This window comes from Panicum virgatum, chromosome 2N, assembly GCF_016808335.1.
Source record: "Panicum virgatum strain AP13 chromosome 2N, P.virgatum_v5, whole genome shotgun sequence".
In the NCBI taxonomy this organism is placed as follows: domain Eukaryota; kingdom Viridiplantae; phylum Streptophyta; class Magnoliopsida; order Poales; family Poaceae; genus Panicum; species Panicum virgatum.
The window spans coordinates 63,317,402-63,337,354 of record NC_053146.1 but is presented as its reverse complement, the minus strand read 5'-3'; the positions used below and the strand labels follow the sequence as shown (position 1 = coordinate 63,337,354).

Here is a 19,953-nt window from a genome sequence, read left to right as displayed (position 1 = left end):
TATGCATCATTTGTCGCCACTCATTACATTCATACATATGCAATGTTGCATTTCATTCAGGTACGATAGATGAACCACGTGAATGACGTGATGTTGGAGCCGAGCCAGAAGACGGTGAATGGTGGACACATCTAGAAGCTGGACGGATGGATCCCGATGTGCATGACCAAAAGAAGACGCTCGTCAAGCGAGTATCATCTAACTAACACTGACCTAGTGTTAATCCCAGGCAAGCCCCGGTGCATAACCTACTATTTTAAATTATGAATTTTTATATGTGTATTACTTGTGCATTATGTTTTTAGGAGTTGTCTGGAACCTTAATTGCATGATCCCTAGGTTCTCTTGGTCTTATACTAGTATGGATAGGTCGATAGCACTGCTATGCTTAAATAAGTCTCGGTAGAAGTCGAGTGATTTCCTATCACTCGCGAGCTATAGGGCAAAAGTCAAGTAATTTCCCACCCCTTAGGGCGAGTCGAGTAGTCGCGGAGAATTGGGATGCATGTATTTGCTTTTGGAGGTCTCTCGTTGAGCTCGGCTGACTATACGCTGGTGAGGCGGTCCTGTAGTTCGAGGCGGAGAGGGGAATGGTTGGCTCGTATAGTTCGACGGAGAAAATGCGTGCCGTGTTGGTTATGTCCACCTTGCAAGGTTAAATCGGATCGATTCGCCGTCAGTCGCTCTCGGACATGAGCACCTTGATCTCTGAGTCACATCGTAGTAAGGAAATGAAATGAAACGAGTTGATAAATGCTGATGTTATCTAATTAATTATGTTTCCACCTTGGTTGCTATAGATATGCAAATCATAGATGTTTAGCCAATTTATTGTTATAATTTGGAGCTAAAATTTTGAAGTTAAGGATCTATTTTTAGATGTTTTTTTGGCAAAACAAATCCACCAGCCAAAAATCTTGCATGTCTAGATAATGGGCTAAGTATATCTTTAGTCGGGTAAGTCTTACTGAGTATTAGTATACTCAGGATTTGTTGTTTACCCTATTTCAGGTATAGGAGCTAACCCGGATTCACATCGGTGGACTCGATGTGACGTCCTCACATCTCCGTAGTTATCGTTTTATTTCATTTTATTTCAGTTAGTTTCTAATGAAAATCTTCCTCAGGTTAGACTCTCTCTACCGCTGCTATTATCTATTATGTGAACTTTAATTTGTAAAAATCATTTTGTAAATACCTTAATATTGTTTACTATTTTGTAAAATTGTATCATGCTGGTACTGTCTGCGCTCGCCGTCATGCGAGACTTTTGGTGTATTTCGATCGGTCTGTGGGTTGGAAACAGGATGTCAGGTTACACTTAATTAAGCTAATGCGCCTGATGCGTTCAAATGATGGCCATTACGCTTAATTAAGTCATTTAACTTAGCGGTTCTGTCACAGAAGCGTTGAAGATTAGCGAGCTAATCACTCAACAAGCATTTCACCGAACACCTTATGTGCATATATCAAAACAGCTCCATAATATCAATTCTTCAAATATGGTGTTGTCCAAACTTCATTCACATATGAGAATATACTTGCAAAGATCAGCTCACTAACACATCAATCCCCATCATGAACATATCAAAGAACTCATGTATGCATAATATGCCAATCTCATCCATACACCATGAATTTGAACAAAATGGCACCAATAGCAAGCAAGATAGCAACCAATCAACAAGTATGTCAAGATAAATACCAAATCACAGGTAGACACAAGGATTTACGTGGAAACCCTTGCGGGGAAACCCACGGGCGGCGACGAGCAAGCAATCCATTATGAAGATGAAGATACAAGAGGTGGGAGCCAACAAGGTTAGGGGAGGCTCCAAATCCCCTCCAATTTCACTCTCCAATGGATGAATTTGGTAGATCAAAGCCTCACCCCTCACATCTCCTCTCTCCTCCTCTCACCTCAAAGGGGAAGAACAAGCCTCCAACTGAGAAGGGGATCTCGGGCTCCTATTTGGGCTGGTTTGCCCACCTTGCAAAGGGGCCCTCAAAGTCAAAGAATAATACAAATGAGCCCCTAGACATCTAACCAAACATATAAGCTACATTTTGCATACTGTATTTGGTCAAATGAGCCTCTAAATGGTGTCAATAGGAGCTGCAACATCACAATCGTCGACGTGACCATCACAGCGGTGCGGCTGCAGGAACACCACGACTAAGGGCTTGCCCTCGTCCCCATGGCTTGGCTGTCTTTATCTTCTCTTCAATGGCAGGCCTCATCCTGGAGGATTTTGATTCTGAAGAACTATCTGCTGCTCACCTTATCGCTCGGCCTATGGAGGATACGGACTTCTTATCTGAAGAAGATAAAAATGCTTACAAGCTTGCAACTGCAATTTGTCATGTTCACGCAGATAATTCAGCAAATTTAAGGGATCGCAAGGAAATTAACATTATATAACCATTAACATTGATAGCCCTCACAGAGTCACAACAGAAGATACTGAATTTTTCATGACCGACCAACTCGTCAACCTTATTCTACTGCAAGTCTGCAAGTTTCTACTGGAAGCCATCAGTTCTGCCAATGGCAGGCCACTGGGCTCCTGACACGATGGTTCTCGTTCTCCCAGCTGATATGTCCGAAATCCCACTCTGTCTTCCGGTTTCCACGGGCTTCATTTCTGAAGTCCACCGTGTAGCTCTTCCTCTCGTTGGGCTCCTTGAACACCAGGGTCGTCGGCGTGACGGTCACCTTCACGTGCTTGGGCGCCTTGACGAAGACGTTGTACGTCTCGGCCTCCTCGGACACCTTGGTCAGCGTCCGCGTCAGCGTGCGGATGGCGGTGCGGTTGTCGAAGACCACGACGAAGGACGGGTAGTTGAGGCCGGCGGGGCCGCCGGCGAGCGTCCTTGTGCACCTGACGAAGTCCGGCACGAACAGGCGCAGCTGCTCCGCGGTGTAGTTGAGGGCGCACAGGAAGTCGACGTAGTCGCGCTGGCCGGCGTCGTAGACGAGGCCCGGGTCCAGCGCGAGATCCGGGTGGACGTACCCGGACCCGGCCACCAGCGGCGTCGCGACCCTGACGCCGTCGTCGAGGCCAGCGGTGGCCCCGTTGTCGCGGATGCGCCGGCCGCGGTTGTCGATCGTCCAGGCGGTCGTCATCAGCGCCGACCTTATCATCGCCGGCGTCCAGCTGGGGTACTTCTTCTTGATCAGCGCCGCGATGCCGGCGACGTGCGGGCACGCCATGGACGTCCCAGAGATGATGTTGTAGTTGGTTCTCCTCCCGTCGACAACGTCGGCTCCCGACACAGATGCGTCGCCCGACCAGGCCGCCAGAATGCTCACTCCCGGCGCGACGACGTCGGGCTTGAGGAGCTCGGGCACGACCTTGCTGGGGCCTCGCGACGAGAAGCCGGCGACCACCGGCGCCCTGTTCTTGCTAATGGCCGTCTCACAGCCAAAGCTGAAGGACCCCACCGGGTTGGGCTCCGTGGCCATGTACGCCCTGAGCTTCTCGCCGGCGGTGTAGCTGAGCACGATACCCGGAAGTGTGAAGGGAGAGGCCGTGGTGCCATCTCGAGACCACTCGCGAGGATCCACACCAACTATCCCTGCTCCACCAGCATTCTGCAAGAGAATGCCGTGCGCGTCGGTTGCTCCGTCCATGCACACCACGATTTTCCCCATGACAGTGTCGGGCGTCCAGTCACCAGGGGATTCGCTGGACACTAGCGGGATCATGGCGGTTCCCTTGGCCTGCATGGTGTAAAGGGACTGGCCTGCGAGCACGGCACCGTTCCCAAGCGTGAGATTCGCCGGGAACAGCCGGTCCACGGTGGCGGCGCCGACGGTGGCCATCCACGGCGCCGTGTTGATCACCGTCGATGCTCCCGGTCCGGCGTTGCCGCCCGCGAGGACGACGAAGATGCCGTTGCGCTCAGCGCCAAAGGTGGCGATCGCGATGACGTCGCTGTGAAAGGAGCGCGGCTGGCCTCCGAGGGACATGGAAATGATGTCCACGCCGTCCTTCACCGCGGCGTCGACCGCCGCGACGATGTCCGCTCCAGAGCATCCCTCGGCGTCGCACGCCTTGTACATGGCGATCCTCGCCTTGGGCGCCAGGCCCCACGCGGTCCCTCGCGAGAACATGTGGAGGCCGGCGTCCGGGACCTCCGCGCCGGCGGCCGTCGAGGACACGTGCGTGCCGTGGCCGTCCTTGTCCCTCGGGGAGGGGACGCCGCCGCCGATCTTGCTCGGCGCCCTGCCAGCGCTGAAGGCCTTGGCTCCAACCAGCTTGTTGTTACACAGGCTGGCGTTGAAATCGTCGGCGTCGACGCACTTGCCCTTCCAGCTCGCCCGGACGGGGCCGAGCCCGCTGTCACTGAAGCTCGCGCTCTCGGGCCATATGCCGCCGTCGATGAAGCCGATGACGACGCCGTCGCCGAAGTTCGTCTCGTTCCAGGCGCCGTTCTTCGGGTCGAGGCCGACGAACCCCGGCGACCTCGTGGTATGAAGGTAGAACAGCTCGTCCTCGTACACGCCGGCGACGCCGGGGGCGCCTGACATGCGCCGGGCCTCGTCGCCAGTGAGCTGGACGGCGAAGCCTTGCATCACGGTGTCATAGGTGTACAAGATGCGGCTGGTGTTGGTGGGGCGAGGTGAGTTGGCTGCCACCATGGAATGGTACCAGTCCTCGTGGGTGGCGAAATGGGGCGGCTTGGCGAGGTGGTTGGCATGGACGATGTAGGTGCTCGGTGGCTGAGGCTTGAGCGCAGCGTGGCTCTTGATCTTTGAGGCGAGAACTGGGCCGGTGAGCTGCACAAGGAAGAGGAACAGTGCTAGGTGGTGCAAGAGCTTTGTGGTGATGGACGCCATTGCCGGTGGATGTGTGAGCTCGGTGGTGAAGGAATGCGTGCCCTCTGTGGGCTTTATATAGAGGCTGATCGAGCCTAGTTCATCTGCCACTGCTGCTACACAGCACATGGTGGATTGACACTAGGAGAAGAAAATTTTGCTCACTACCAATGCAAACTACAAGGATAGCCACAAAACATGTGGATGATATGTGGGGGCATAGGACCATTTATCAGTGATAACAATGTTATTTTTTCTTGGGAAAAGTCCTATTTTCAACCCTTAACTATCACGATCGTCCGATTTTCAACCCTGAACTCCAAAACCAGACATCTTGCACCCTCCAACTATCGAAACCGTGCAAAATACACCCCTAAACCAAATCCACCCCGGTTTTCAGCCACGTCACTCGTCCACGTGGCGCCAATGGCCACGTCAGCTACCCTCTCCTCTCTCTTTCTCTCACAGACAGGTGGGCCACCACCTCTCCTCTCTCTTCTGTCTTTCTCCTCGCACCCCCTGCTCTCCCGGCGCACGCCCTCGCCGGCGCCGCTCCTCGCACCCCCTCTCGCCGGTGCCGCTCCTCGCACCCCCGTCGCCGGCGCCAGGCGCCGCCCTCACTCTCCTCTCCTCCCTGCGGGGCCATGGCGCGCCCTCACCCTCCTCTCCTCCCCGCGCAGGCGGCGGAGCTGGCTCTCGTGCCGGCCGCGGGCCGCGGCGGAGCTGGCTCGCCGGCCCGCGTGCCGGCGGCGGCCAGGCGCAGCGCCCGGCGTGGCGGAGCTGGAGGGAGAGAGAGTGGGAAGGGGAGGCGAGCTCGGAGCCTCCGCTGCCGTGCAGCCTCCACCGCGCCGCTAGCGCACGGGCCTCCGCCGCGCCGCTGCGCGAAGGAGCCGTGGGGGCGGGCCGGGTGGCAGAGGAGCAGGAGAGGGAGTGAAGAGCAGGGGAAGGAGCCGTCGCCCGCAGCGCCCGCCGGGGGCCGCGGCCGAGCTCCGCTCGTGGCGCTGCCGAGCTCCGCCCGCACTGCGCGCTAGGGGCCGCGACCGAGTCCGCCCGCGCCGCCGCCAGGGGGACTGCGGCCGAGCTCTGCCCGGAGCAGGGGAGGAGCCGTGGGCGAGGAGGAGGAAGGGCGCGGAGGAGAAGCCGGCGTGCGCCCCACCCCGCCCTCTCGCCCAGTCCGTGCCACTCCGCCTTCGCCTTCGCCGCTCCCCGCCCTCCTGCGCGCACCACCGCTCCCCGCCCTCCTGCGAGCGCCACCGCCTCGTCGCTCCGGCCGCCGCGCACCGCGCGTCCGCCTTCGGCCGTGGGAGGAAGGGAGGCCTGGGCGGCCGGGGCTCCATCGACGGGTAAGCCGGAGGAGACCGGGGCCGCCGCCGCGGGGACAACGCCATGAGGAGGTTCGCGCGGGCACAGCGCCGCCGCCGCGGCCGACATCGAGGCCGGCGGCGCCGACGCGTGCGGGCGCGTGGTGGCGGGGAGGAAGAGAAGATAGGGGGTATTTTGGTAATTACCGGTGGCTAAAGACACGTAAGAGTGCCAAAGTGACAGCCACATCAGAAACAGGTGCCACGTCATAGCAAAACCGGAGTGGATTTGGTTTAGGGGTGTATTTTGCACGGTTTCGATAGTTGGAGGGTGCAAGATGTCTGGTTTTGGAGTTCAGGGTTGAAAATCGGACGATCGTGATAGTTAAGGGTTGAAAATAGGACTTTTCCCTTTTTTCTTTGCAGTATAACAAGGCAAAACTTTGCATGATAGTTGATACTTGATAGTTGGAAAATGGACGCGATGCAACCAATATGAGATAATTCTAGGATTATCACACGCTAGTGATCATGTACCTCTAGGCTCTAGTTTTTCTATTTTAAACTTCATCAAGGGGTTGATGGATTTACTGATTGTGTACCCAGGTGAGAAGCTCTGTAAAAAAAAATTGGACCTTTTTTCAATTATCAGGATAAATTCATCCTATATTATTTGTTTAGAAAAAAAGAGAGAAAAGTTCCAGCCTATGCTCATCTTATACCGCATAAACTTGCAGGACTTGCTTGCAGATGCCAGTTTTCCTGCAGGCGCAATGCAACGAATGATTGTGCATCCTACAAGAAGCTACAGTTCATTGCAGAACGAAAATATGTAAACACTGAAGCGTGCAGGTCATAACCAGTGCGACCCTGCACAAGGGCATTCTGGGCCGTAGAACAAATCAGGGTCTGGAGCTATCTTACTTTGGTACACAAGATAGGAATCTACACATAGTTAAGGGAAGCGTAAGAATTTCAATTTCGCAAAGCCGCTAAATCCAGAAAAAGATGACACGTATACAGCGAATATGATCTCTGAAATATCAGATTTTGGAATGGATAGAAATAAACACTCAGTTGACACCTTGCAAAATTCACAGCACCATGTATTCAGAATGAGAGGGCATCACAAGGCATGGCTTGTGTGGCCTCAAATAGAATTCCCTCTGATACCCTCATGGTTCAATCAGACCCAGTTACACTAGCTAGAACAGGTCAGACCACACATGTGAAAAAACGGTGGTCAGTTAGGTTTCTTCCTATCTAATGAATTATGAAACCAGTTGCCTGCATCTGTCTCCTGAATAACAGAACTCAATGATGGTAGGCAAAATGGCAGTCAAAATGGATCCACCAATTCATCAGCCTCCCTCTGCGCGCGAAAGCCACCTCCAAGTTGAAGTTGAAGTCGTCTTGGTGACCCGCGCGCGGCGGCAGTCGAGGTACCGGAGCACGGAGACTCGGAGAGCGCGGGGCGACGGAGGCGGCGCCAAGGCGTTCGTGGTCCGCCGAAGCGGGAGGGGAACCCTTGGGGGCGAGCGCTCATGGTCCAGGGCCGCGCTGCCACCCAGCCTCATGGCCGCCGTGCCCTGTGCACGCCCGGAACACGAGCGGCATCTGCCGCGCGCGCCCGTCCGGCAGCGGGAAGTCCGTCCAAGCCGCCGTCCGTCGATAGCTCGCACGCCGCCGAGCACGGTTTGGCCAGGGCTCCAGGAACTCGCGGTCGGAATCGCCGTGGACGCGCACAATGTGGCAGCGGCGATGGAGGTCAGCACGGCGTGGTTCTCTTCGACGATCCCGGCCGCGACGTCCGCCTCTTGGGGTGGACGGTATTCCATCTACCGTCCAGGGTGGACGGTAAATGAAATACCGTCCACCCCTTGGCCGGCCTATCCTGGTCGTTGGATCGTCCACGTGCGGTCAAGATGAACGATTCGCTGCGCTGCGAGGAGCTTCGTCCAGGGAGCCGCGGGCATTGGAAGGCAAGCTCGCTGGGGAGTGGGGACGTCGTGCTCTGCTCCGGCCTCCGGAGGCGTTTGCTCTGGCTCCTGCTCGGTTCGTCGCCATGAATGCGCGCGCGTCGTCGCCATGGGAACGCCTGCATTGCCCGTGTGTGCGGCCGTCCGACCCGTCTATATGAGCGCGAGCAGCGCCACAGAGCTCGCGGGCGCCGAACCGCGCGGCCGCGACGGCATCGAGCGAGCCGGAACGCGCACGCACTCCGCGGACCATCCTGCCAGGACCCTCGCCGAGGATTGAGACCTCAGACCTGCCGTTGTATGCAACGCAACGCAAAGCAGTGCGCACGGCGCAGACAACCTGCATTATGTGATGCCTAGGGTGGGACACGCATGGCATGGATGGAGCCATGGAGGCAACATGGCATGGAGCTCAAGGACGGTGAGGGAAGGTGTTGCTTCAGGAGGAGAAAGAAGCTGCTGGTAGCCTGGGACCTAGTACTCGTTTCGATTGGGCTGCTGGCAGATGGGCAGATTAGGAATGGATAGAAATGAACATTCAGTTGACACATTGCAAATTCACAGCACCATGCATTCAGAATGAGAGGGCATCACAAGACTTGTCTGGCCTCTAATATCATCATGGTTATAACTCTAAAAAATATCCTCATGGTGCTTTAGAGTTGTTCTGAAAGATGATGTTTTTATTGATTAGGAATGGATAGCTATGTAATGTTCTGAAAGATGTGATCAATAGAAGTTGTCTTGCCCCCAATGGTACTTTTGATCTACGCTTGCATAGCTCCACGCCTGCACCGCGGAAAAAAAGAAACCGCCAGAGAAAAGTGTTTGTGTGGTATAAACCTGTGCGGCGCTCGCCTTACCAAATAAGTTGTACAAAATACAAGATTGGCATACTGATGTGACTTGTAACCGCAACAGTTTCAGTCCTACAGATCAAGGTGTACTGAGGAATTCATTTGCAATGGTGTAGATAAACTTATTCCTGGTATGAACTGACGATGCGATATTAGTATTTTTTTTCGTTCTCAATCATCATAGCTACTGGCCACTAGCTGGACATTAGGTAAGTCTATCTGTGATTTTTCTTTGGATCTGATCACTTCAAAAGAAAGCACCCTTTTTACAATTACTGGATTTATTCTGCACTTACTGCCCTAAATTTGTCCTACGCTGAATGAAATTGCATATAAGAACTGTACTATATGTGCCTTTGCAATGCAGCTTAAATAATCTGGCACCCCACGCAACAATAGAACATTTTTTGGAAGCAAAACGTTAAACGTGTACTGGAAGCGTTGCAAGTTGCAACAGGTTCCGCATTCCACATACCCTTTTTATATTGCCATCGGAGAAAGAAATCCTTAAAAATAAACTGCAGCTCCTATTATTCAGCACTTGGACAGGCGTTAATTACAGTTGAATTGGTGTAGGAATCAGTGTACAACTAGATGAAAGTTTGGAACTTTCTTACAATAGCACTTGGACATACGTGTGAATGTAGTAAGTTTGGAAGGTGATAGATGGCAAGTGGACATCAGGACATGTTCCTGGATGAATTTCATGTTCATCACCCCCACCAGAAATAGGCCAGTTAGCTTTCATACCATGTATGCATCAATGATGAACTGTTAGCATAACTCCTGAATATCAGAAGTAATTTACATGGCCGCAGGTGATTTCATCCGTCAATATAATTAATTAATTATGAAATGTTTGTTTTGAATCATGGTGTTATATGTACAATGAAATTATAGTCCTATAAAACAAAAACTAGAGTAAACATTTTTTTTTCCCTTGGCAAGCGCTATATATGCCTATGCGGCAGTTATTTGCTTTCAAAATAATTGCCATACACGCCATGCACTTTCTGAACAATGAAGATAAGTTGCATTTACAATGGATTGTGGAATGAAGTCTTCCTATTCCTATGCTACTTTTAATTCGTACTCAACGCGTCGCTGAGTACATTCTCTCCATCATAATCACTGTGTTCGGCAGCTCCACCAGCCTCCAGCTCAATAGTGTTTTCCTCTCACACCGCTCCAGCACCAGCCTCTAGGCACCAGCCAGTCAACAGTGTTTTTCTCTCACACCACTCCAGCACCAGCCACCAGCTCCAGCCCAGCGAACAGAGTGATTCACTTCCTCCACCCTATAATGTCGTTAGTAACTTCAGGCTCCAGTCATTCCATTGCGTGACCATGTGTCTATTACTAATGACCAAATGTTGACATTCAACTGTAACAGTGCCACCAGCAAAATCATGCTAGAAGGGGCTCCACCAAAGGTCTTCGCCGAGTATCAGGGAGGTCCATGGTATAAGCTACTATTGCTGAAAGCAGCGAACAGGCAGCTGGAACAAAGCCCAAACCAAATCTTGTAACTGGATAACCAAATGCCGTTACTGAATTTGATCTTATGTGGGTACTTCCTGCATGCAAAATAACAAAATTTTGACTGAAATATTACTAAATGCTTATGTTGATTTGCCAGTACTAAGAGAGTTACAACTATTACCTTGATAGGACTCCAGTATATACAGGGCTATTCCACATGATACTTTGTCAACAAAACTTAATGAGCCATACACAAAAGCACAACCATTCAGATCTTCTCCTACTAAAACACCTTCCATGCTAATACTTGTCACCTGGTATCAAGGAAAGATAAGAATGATGGAAGTAATATGCGTGGAAAAAATCTGCTGAAATGCAGGATAGCATATACACATGGTTAGGTTGTTTATCTCCACTCCCTTTTAACATAACTGATCAAAAAGGACACTTACTAAACCAAATAGTACTGAAGGTCAGGATTGAAATACAAGCCAGGATACCAGATCCATGACCCAGCCAATAGCTAGGTACATGGGCCAGAATGACAGCACACCACCATGGCAAGATTAATTGGTGACATACCTTCTTAAATGTTTTTTCTCCTTTAATTGTACATCTTATTTACTAAAGTTTGTATCATACCTTTGCAGTACATGTATTAATCAATGTTACATTGTACTTACTGTCATAAGTGCATTGGCAGCTCCTATTATGATTGAAATGGCATACATGACGTTGTGCAATCTGCTTGGTAGAAGAACAATCCCAAGACCTGACAATATCCAAAGCACTGCTCCAGCTGAAAAGTAAAGTTTGAGACGCCAACTTGACCACCTAGTCTCCTATAAATGTTTCAAAACTCCATTGAGTTGAATAACGAAGTACTAAATTAGAAAAAATAGTCATTAAAAATAATCTGACCTGTAATATTACAGATACTATCAAACTGCAGACGTAGATAATAGCAGGAATCTGAAAAACAAAAATGTGAAATAATTAACCAGGGGACGCACATATTACAAGTCAACACACAGGGGCGTAGCTGGGCTGGTCCAGCGACTAGGGCCATGCCCTACAATGGTATTGCTGCCCTGATTGGGCTGGACTACATCAAAAACAGAAGGGAGTCCAGAGCGTAACTGGGTCAAGACTAGGGCCATGGCCCTAGTTGGGAATCCACGACTGCCAACGCATCATCATGGTTAACTGATATAACATATGGAGTATATGTTACGAAATTGGTGATGGTGTCTTAGCTGCGGAAGAAGAAAAAAATTACTACTATTTAACATCTATTTCAGTAATAAGATTATTTTGACTGTGAACCATCAGATTATCTGGACTGATCACCAAATGTACTGGAGTTCAGATTAATTTCAGAGAACAGACTGAAATTCGGCAGCTTTCAGGCCTTCAAAATTTTTCATCTCTTACATCATTGATAATAAGTTCTATCGAGTATAATACCTCTCTTGTTTGTTCAGTTGTTTAAAATTTCTACAATACCATGTGCATTAGATGAGTACAAGATTGACGAACTATTGCAATAGTCAGAAATAAATCTTAAAAAATAAAAAAAATATGGGGTTGGACCTTACCAATGCTTTCGAGGATTGAGGCATTTCTAAATCATTTATCACATAGAAAGCAAGAAATGCCTGTTAAGACGAACAGAACATTATCACTGACTGGTTGTATCGTTGAAGTTCCAAGCATAAGTCGTATATTCAAGAAATAAAATACACCAGTTTAAATACCATTAAAAGTATAGATGCCTTTAGAAATTCTCAAATAAAAGGTAATTTCACTCCGATATCACAGATCAAAAGATTACTAGATACCTGTGAAACATTGGTCACTAATCTAGTCAGAGTATAGACTAGAGCAACTTGGTAGTATAATACTCTCTTGAACCAGTAGGCCCATGAAATTCTGGAAAGGTTCTGATCCGTAGAGTGCTGAATTGACCTAAAGATAAAATGCTTTATTCAACAAATAATAAAGGAGAAGAAAAACCTAGTGAAAGTCAATAACTCTTTCAAAGGAATATTAAGTACATAGGTATCCATCTTACCCTGGCTCCTTCGTTCCAACTAAGAAGATGACAACAAAACAAGATCCAAGGGAAATGGACACATAAGCAATCCACCGATACTGTCCCAAGTATTGAAAAATTATAATGAATAAAAAGAATGTCAGGCACACAAAGAACATATTACTTAATAAAAGAGAGTACCTGAACCAGTACGCTCACTGACCGCAATAGAGTAAACATCAACAAAGCAATTCCATACAGGCTAAGATTTGCAACCTAGCAAAAGCATGGAAATTGAGCATATCAGATGCAGCATTTTGTAATTTGGACATAACAGAAAAAACACTGCGAGTAGAGTATTCTAACCATTGTGAAGGCATTACGACAGCTTACAAGTGAAACCCGGCTAGATGGGTTTGATGTCATGCAGTTCACCATTGACCTTAAAAATATGTAAAAGACTTCCATAAATGAACTGCTGAAACCATAGACATAAGCATGGGGAAAGTGGTGAAATAAAGGAGCAATTACATGTGAGCAACTTGAGTAACTGCCCAACCAACATTAAAGATAGCGGCAAATGTGCTGTATCCAACAGTCTCCAAAGTAGATGAACTAGTCCCCATAAGTTTGCAAGGAACACAGCTACCGAAAACAGATGAGAAGGAAATTGCCACTAAAATAGATCCTCCTGCATGCCACAGTTTGAAATGCCCAAAACGATCTATCTGGAACAGAAGCAGTTTGTTTATATATCTTCCCCAGAATCATGCACAGCAAATGCTAAAAAAATTCAGCTCGTGGTGTGTTGAAATTATAATACATGGATCATGTTGTTTCATGGGTCATACCAGTTCCCCAGCAAAGATTGTTGTGAATCCATCCGCCAACTGTCCAGAAAGCATGACAGCAGCAGCATCGCTGCAAAAGGTGAATTATAAAGTAAAGTGTCTGAAGATATCCTGAAGCTTTTACTTCCAAGCTTTCAGCATTTCAATATTTCTCACAACCTGGGAAAACAAACATGGTTGGATCCAACAATCCAATATTTTAGGCAGACTCTACGGCATGTCATCGATCAGAAAATTAGTTGGCTATGTTTTTTCTTTAAAAAAAAAAGGTAATTGCCATTCCCTAGGAACTAACATTTCTGTTATAGCCTCATTAGTATTTAAGACATGGTAAGTCTTATTGCCAAATTTTGAACATTACTAGCACTAGTAACGAAAAGGGACAGAAGAATTTGATGAACAGTTGTGCATGCTTACACTTGAAGTTTTAGATAGTAATTTTTTTAAAGGACATTAGAGAATATTGCAGTAAGATACTACATCACGTCTTACGGTCTAAGACAACTTGAAATTAAACATGAACTTACTTCCTAATTCATAGAACCGTAAAATACCTCTTCAAGCAGAGTGGACAAAGAGTTAAGACTAAAGCTAAAATGAGTTCAAAAATACTTCCAGTTTAACATGATTGAGCAACATGCTACAGCCTACAGGACAGAACATGCTCATTGATTGGAATATGAGAAAAAGAGATGTAACCCAGAAAGCACATACCCTGGACTAAGTCCCACATCAGTCAAAAACACCAGCAAATAGGTAAACCAGCACGACGATGTGATGTCATTAAGCATATGCCCAGAACCGTAAGAAAGTATAGACACCCTCCCTAAGGGTTCTTCCATTTGTGCTTCATATGGCGATTCACTGTCCCTCATATTAACCATTATTAGCAAGGCTACAAAAGTATCACCTGCACCACAATGGCAACCATGTTATATTCAGTTATCACTTATCAGTGCTTAACTAGCACAAAGTCTCACTCACAACTTTGGAAAAAACAGAATAACACTGCAGAGCTGCTACCTAGAAGTTCCATAAACATCATAAACACTGAAACTGTTTTCATGCTATTCATGAGTTTTTGCAGGGAAAAAATCAGCTTAAAAGCCAAGTCTAGGTCATCAGGAATATATTTGGATTAACCAAGTGACAACACACTGATACATTGATTATAAGTTAGTGAACTTTTTTACGATGGTTACAGTAACAGTTGAAAATCCAAGTTTCATTTGCAGGTAGGGGTGGTAAAGGGCCATAAAATTTAGCCTACATAATCTAAATGCCAGATCAAGGGCCGGGCTCTATTCTTATACAATTTTGAGCTAAAAATGTATAAGGGCCAAGTTGGATTGTGAAGAGACCACTAGGGCTATGATCTGTTACCACCCCTACTAGCATGACTGATCCTGACATATACTGTACTGTTATATTGTCCTGGAATAAAGACGATGTGGACCGGCCATACTGATTGCAATTGGGAAAAGTACGACCTTTGCACCAGGCCAATCAGTCTACTCTCAAGCCGATCACGAAAATGAAAAACCATGTTCCTGTGACCAGCCCCTAGGGGCGCATTTGAGAGGAATGGGCACATCAGCTACTAGTACTTCAGTGCGCCAAAGTTATGAAATAAATTGGCGTCGGAAAAGATATATTCGCGTTTCCACTGGCTACACCATCCTACCAATCCTTCAACTTTATGAGCCCACCTTCGGTCTCACCTTCCCAATTCCCTTGCCTTTTTCACCCAATCCGGCAATCCGGACAAGGATTCTCGGTCCTCACATATTCACGCCCACTCCAGCGTGCCTAAACTCCCGCAAATCGCAGCAAACATTGAAACAGCAATTGCACTGCACTAAAAGTTCCCCCAAAGATCGTCCTTTGCAGCCCCAGGCCCAGGTCCGCAAGAACTGAATGCGAGGGAAGCAGCAACGAGAGTGCATTAAATGCTTCCGAAAGTGATCGACTACTAGTAATTAGTAGTCCTGGTCCGCATGAACCCCTCCCGCAGAAAAGAAAATTGCACACACCCTAATACTAAGAAATATCCCCCGAGATATATTGCACCCCTACCGCAAAAGATCACACCCAGACGCGCGAGTCCCGTCCGGTCCGCCCATGTTCCCGGGAGACAACCCCGACCTCAAATTCCATGGCGATCGACCAGAGGCAGCGGTGAAACTAACCCAGCCACCGCCGTCCCCCAGGAAACAACAGAAACCAAGCAAGCAGAGAGGCCATGGAGCTCACCTGCAGGAGCACCGGAGGTCTCCGCTCTCCCGCTCCGGGAGTCTGGGCCTCGGCACTTTCCGAGTGAACGAGCTCCACCGTAACTAGTATCTCGCGTCAGAGAGATCGGGGTGGATGGGTGAGCCGGGGAAGGCGACGGGCCCGAGGAACGTCGCGTGGGCGGCAGGAAGGCGGAGGGTGGGAGGAACCGAGGAAGACTGGAGGGGAGAAGCGGAAGCGGGGACGCAATCGCGGAGGAGAAAGAGGAGTATTGTATTCATATTTGCACATCGGGGCGCGCAGCGCGCCGGGCGCACCACCGGGCACGGGACGAGCGGGGAGCGGACAGCGGACAGCGGAGCCCGCGCCGCTCGGGTGGTGGGCCCCTGTGTATTCTTTTAAAAACTGCCGGCTTTTGGTAGCGCGGGCGCCGCGGGTCACGTCATGGCCGCCGCCCCAGCCGCCCCTCAGGGATCGGGGTGGGCGCTGCGGCTTAGCCGCGGGCCGCGGCACGGCCGCACGGGTGGACAGCGAAAAACCGGGAAGGCGACGGTGGGCGCGCGGCGCGATCCCGGAGGCGGACGGTGGCGGCGGGCGCTGGCCAGAGCGTTGTGCGCGACGCGTGCCACCGGACCGGCGGTCCGCGACCAGTCCGCGGTGTGCCGGGCTGCCGGCCCGTCCTGTAAAAACGGAACAGCACGCAGGTGATGAGGTGAGCGAACGGGTGAAATGGAGGGGCAGGTGGCGTGCAACTGCGACGTACGGAGTAATATACCAGATGCACTCAAAATTCTAAAATTTTATAAGGCTCACATCACATCAAATCTTTAAACGCATGTATGAAGTATTAAATATAGCTAAATAAAATAAATATTTACACAATTTGACTATAATTTGCGAGACAAATCTTTTGAACCTAGTTAACCCATGACGTGATAATAATTACCAAATACAAATAAAAATATTATAGTACTTTACACCCAAAACTTTTGGTATCTAAATAAGGTCTATATTGCCGTAGCTTTGACCAATATGGGGAGCGATAAAAAAGTACTCCATCGTCGTGGTCCACGGAAACAGATCTCACTCCTTGTCGCTGGAGCCGAAATGCTTAGCCGGAGACTAGTCAGGCACTGTTTCCCGAACCAAGATAATATACACCATGGTAGCATGATAGGTGTTATCTGGACCCTCTATTTGTGTATCGGGATGTGTTCTGTACCTGCAACAAATCTGCAAAACGTATGCACTTTTTGTATCCTGTATACATACGTATACACATGTCCCGAGATGTACAGCTGACATGGTGTCCAACGGATCTATACATGGTGTGGACGACATGGTTCGCATTTTGAAAACCAGATCCACATCCACCTCTCTCGGCGGAAACAGGCCAGCGGGATGAGCAGCGGCGGACTACTGGTGGGTGCGCCGCCGGCACCCGTACCTAGCTGTTCGCAGTGGAGGCGGCGACCGTGGTGATCCAGCACCCCGGCGGCAAGGTGGAGCGGCTGCACGGGCCGGCCAAGGCGGGCGAGGTGATGCGCGGCAACCCCGGGCATTACGTTAGGTCGTGGTCCTCCGCGTCTCCAAGACTGATCCCTGCGGCGGCGGAGGAGGAGCCAGGGTCACCAAGGTGAATCTCATCGAGCCCCAGGACGCGCTGTTGTCACCTTGCAAGGTGCGTGCCATCCCTCCTTTCGTGGATCCCTCTTCCTCGTGGCCCGATTCCTCCGTTCAGGAGGTGACGCGAGCTAATCTGTTCCCCCACTGATATTCTGATGCTGTCGCGCACGCAGAGGTGGCGAAGGCGATCTAGGCCCGACGCAAGGACAAGGCGTGGCGGTGCGTGGAAGCGGTGCCCGACGACCGGCGGCCGTCGCCGCAGCCAGGGCCCGCCACCGTCGATGACAAGGTGAGCGCTCGAACGCGGCTCATACCGTCTTCCCGTGAACGAACTGCGGGTTCCGAACTCTGATGACTCGCAGTCCGGGGTACAGGATGGCGCGGCGGCCTCGGAGCCGCGGTCTTGCCCAGGGGTCCAGATCCAGCACCGGCGAGGGTGGATCCTGCGACGGCGTGGCGAATTCCGGCGCTTGCCATGGCCTCCGCGCCGAGGCCGGGCGTGCGCCGCCTCTTCGCCGACGACGACGCCGCGCTCCTCGAGCTCGCGCTCGCCGAGGTGGCCGCCGCGTGCCGAGACCTCTCTTGCCCCGCTGCACCGACCCAGCGTGGCGGCCCCGGTGCCGCAATCTGGCCTCATGGATCCAGATCCAGCACTGGCTCCTACAGGGCCCCAGATGCGGCGTTGGCGAGGATGGATCCAGCGTTGCGACGGCGGCGGCCAGGCCAAGCACAGCAGCTCCAACGATGTCGGCTGCCCTTGGCGGAGGAGGTGGGGTCCTGCGGGCTCCAGCAAGGCCAAGCAGGCCGCAAATTTCATCAAGGCGGTCGTCGACGGCGCGCCCTACCTGCGGAAGGTGGACCTCGAGGCCTACACCGGCTACGACCTGGTCCTCGGCGCGCGCTCCAGGACAAGCTCTTCTCTCATTTCAACATCAGTGAGTACCACCCCCCTCTGCCTCGCCAGCTTCTGGTTACCGCAGCAGCACTTTGCTCTGTTTGGTTGAGCGTTCCAGCTGGTGAGGGTGCTTTATCTGGACGGCACGCAGGGGAGTTCGCCGACGATGAGAGGAAGAGAGGAAGTAGGTGGACGCAGTGAACGGGACGGAGTATGTGCCCACATACAAGGACACGGACGGTGACTGGATGCTCGTCGGCGACGTCCCCTGGAAGTGAGCTCCTTCAACCTGTACTCCTACGTTCCCTAATTCGTCGATTATTACCACTGCAGTTCGTGCTTGAGAATACTATAGTTTCTAGCGTATGATCAATGCTTATGATCTTGAACTGATCATCAAATTATCGTGGTGGCTTTGGTTTGAGAATTTCTTCGGAGTCCTGAAATGAACTACTTTTTTGAAATTAGATTGCGCCTAGTAGATTTGCAGTACTTTCAGTACTCTGTATAACCATTTGAAACAACAAATTTCCCCCCTCAAACTAGATATCCGGTGCTACAAATAGCTTAAGGGCACTGAACAACTTATCTTATCTTGAGTTCTTGACATACTGATACTGCAGGTTGGATTGCTAAATGTTGATGGTTACTATGATGTTCATGATATTTTGTAACAGATCGTGGTGTAATCTTTTTCCGAATCAGGCATAAGCAGAACACAATAACATGCTATTTTAGTTTCTCAAGTCAAGGGACTGTTTTTAATTTCTCAAGTCAAGTCAATGGAACACAGTAACAATTCCGAATCAGTCATAGCTTCCTGTTTACCTTTTGTTTAAGCTGAATGCAGTAAATTCTTATTTTTTCATATTGCTTGTTATCTTGGTATGATATTCAAATGTGTCCTAATGTCTCCTATTTGATTCAGGTTTCAACGAAATGAACTAGCATGGATGTTTAACGAATTGGAAAGCTGGTGGATGGTAGTTTGCAGAACCCTGGCAGTTTACCTATTTGTCTATTCAGTTTCATAATATGCATGTGTACTACTGCATGTGTTCTTTTTCTGGCAAAAAATACTTTTTCAGTTTCATATCTTCTGCAGGTATATTTTCAGACACCATTAGCCTTTGATTAGTTTCAGTTATGTTGTTGCATTGGTCTCACAGGATTGTATGTTCTTTGGCAGTTGTGCAGCGGTGTGGATGAAAATGCAGCTGGTGCATGCGCCCAGCTTGTCTTTGCACCCATTGATGAATCTTTTGCTGATGATGACGATTCTGGCTGTTGCCGATTCTGGATGTTGATGCACTATAGTCTTTTTCTGCTATGTTTTTTGGATGTTCAACCTAGATGTTCTGGATGTTAGATCCTTGTTTCTGTGGCGCTCATACATATATTCGATTCAATTTGTCCATCTCAGCAGCTTCTCAGTTCAGGCAGAGGTCGTACAAGTGGCGGAGGAGGGTGAAGGCCTCGCCGACCACTGTGCGCTGGCTACCCACAGCGACTATGGCCGTCGGAGCTTCGTGCCGTGGCGGAGTGGCGTGCGGCGGCGAGGGCGACCGCGGCCCCCACCCGGACTTCCTGTTCCACCTCAACTTTCACCATGCGCTGTTAGAAGCTATCGGCCTCAAGGTCTCCATGCCACCCTTATTGTTCATGCCTCTCCATCCTTTTTTTGTTCTTGATTTGCTTTTTGTTTTGTTGGGAAACGAGGAGCTATTGTAACGGAGGAGAGTTGCTGGCTGTTGTTCTTGCCGATTGGGGAGGGAGAGAGTTATGCATGAATTGATGCAAACAAATTCTATCATTTCTTTTCTTTTACTGTTGGCTAAGTGTTGTGTGTTTTGATACATGTAATATGTTTTAT

At 49.9% G+C, this 19,953-nt stretch overlaps 3 protein-coding genes and 1 long non-coding RNA gene across 8 annotated transcripts; 2 read left to right on the top strand and 2 right to left on the bottom strand.

Moving 5' to 3' along the window:
• Positions 1 to 2,388: 2,388 nt before the first annotated feature.
• LOC120661782 (subtilisin-like protease SBT1.8) lies at positions 2,389 to 4,843 on the bottom strand. Its single transcript, XM_039940729.1, has one exon. The coding sequence runs from the start codon at positions 4,841 to 4,843 to the stop codon at positions 2,537 to 2,539; it is 2,307 nt and encodes a 768-aa protein (XP_039796663.1). The 3' UTR covers positions 2,389 to 2,536.
• A 4,938-nt stretch (positions 4,844 to 9,781) lies between these two features.
• LOC120661781 (major facilitator superfamily domain-containing protein 12-like) lies at positions 9,782 to 15,832 on the bottom strand. Of its 5 annotated transcripts, none has more exons than XR_005670040.1 (13): positions 15,581 to 15,825; positions 14,042 to 14,237; positions 13,328 to 13,397; positions 13,008 to 13,204; positions 12,843 to 12,918; positions 12,678 to 12,752; positions 12,516 to 12,595; positions 12,283 to 12,409; positions 12,040 to 12,099; positions 11,363 to 11,413; positions 11,125 to 11,240; positions 10,623 to 10,755; positions 9,782 to 10,536 (listed from the first exon to the last, which is right to left on the bottom strand). XR_005670040.1 is itself a non-coding variant. In XM_039940725.1 (13 exons), the coding sequence occupies exons 2-13, from the start codon at positions 14,209 to 14,211 to the stop codon at positions 10,367 to 10,369; spliced, it is 1,368 nt and encodes a 455-aa protein (XP_039796659.1). In that variant the 5' UTR covers positions 14,212 to 14,237; positions 15,581 to 15,820; the 3' UTR covers positions 9,782 to 10,366. The 5 variants fall into 5 exon arrangements, 4 of the variants coding, with proteins under 4 accessions (XP_039796659.1, XP_039796660.1, XP_039796661.1 ...); XM_039940725.1 differs by having other exon boundaries at positions 11,125 to 11,283; positions 15,581 to 15,820; XM_039940726.1 differs by lacking the exon at positions 15,581 to 15,825 and having other exon boundaries at positions 11,125 to 11,283; positions 13,328 to 13,486.
• Positions 15,833 to 17,660: 1,828 nt separating this feature from the next.
• LOC120662898 (auxin-responsive protein IAA13-like) lies at positions 17,661 to 18,189 on the top strand. The gene is made up of 2 exons (XM_039941953.1): positions 17,661 to 17,802; positions 17,852 to 18,189. Exons 1-2 carry the CDS (start codon positions 17,661 to 17,663, stop codon positions 18,187 to 18,189), a joined length of 480 nt encoding a protein of 159 aa, XP_039797887.1.
• A 26-nt stretch (positions 18,190 to 18,215) lies between these two features.
• Positions 18,216 to 19,134, top strand: LOC120658992. The gene is made up of 2 exons (XR_005668902.1): positions 18,216 to 18,354; positions 19,009 to 19,134. It is a non-coding gene; the product is annotated as an uncharacterized LOC120658992 (long non-coding RNA).
• The last annotated feature ends 819 nt before the right edge of the window (positions 19,135 to 19,953 follow it).

Bases quoted from the DNA above. Each gene is read 5' to 3' on its own strand.
- LOC120661781 (XM_039940725.1), bottom strand. From the start codon at position 14,211: ATGGTTAATATGAGGGACAGTGAATCGCCATATGAAGCACAAATGGAA. The intron at 13,398-14,041 runs GTATGTGCTTTC...CACCTTTTGCAG, and splicing joins GATGTGGGACTTAGTCCAGG to CGATGCTGCTGCTGTCATGC. The intron at 10,756-11,124 runs GTAAGTACAATG...CCTTGATACCAG, and splicing joins CTGCCAATGCACTTATGACA to GTGACAAGTATTAGCATGGA.
- LOC120661782 (XM_039940729.1), bottom strand. From the start codon at position 4,843: ATGGCGTCCATCACCACAAAGCTCTTGCACCACCTAGCACTGTTCCTC.
- LOC120662898 (XM_039941953.1), top strand. From the start codon at position 17,661: ATGGCCTCCGCGCCGAGGCCGGGCGTGCGCCGCCTCTTCGCCGACGAC. The intron at 17,803-17,851 runs GTGCCGCAATCT...TGGCTCCTACAG, and splicing joins GACCCAGCGTGGCGGCCCCG to GGCCCCAGATGCGGCGTTGG.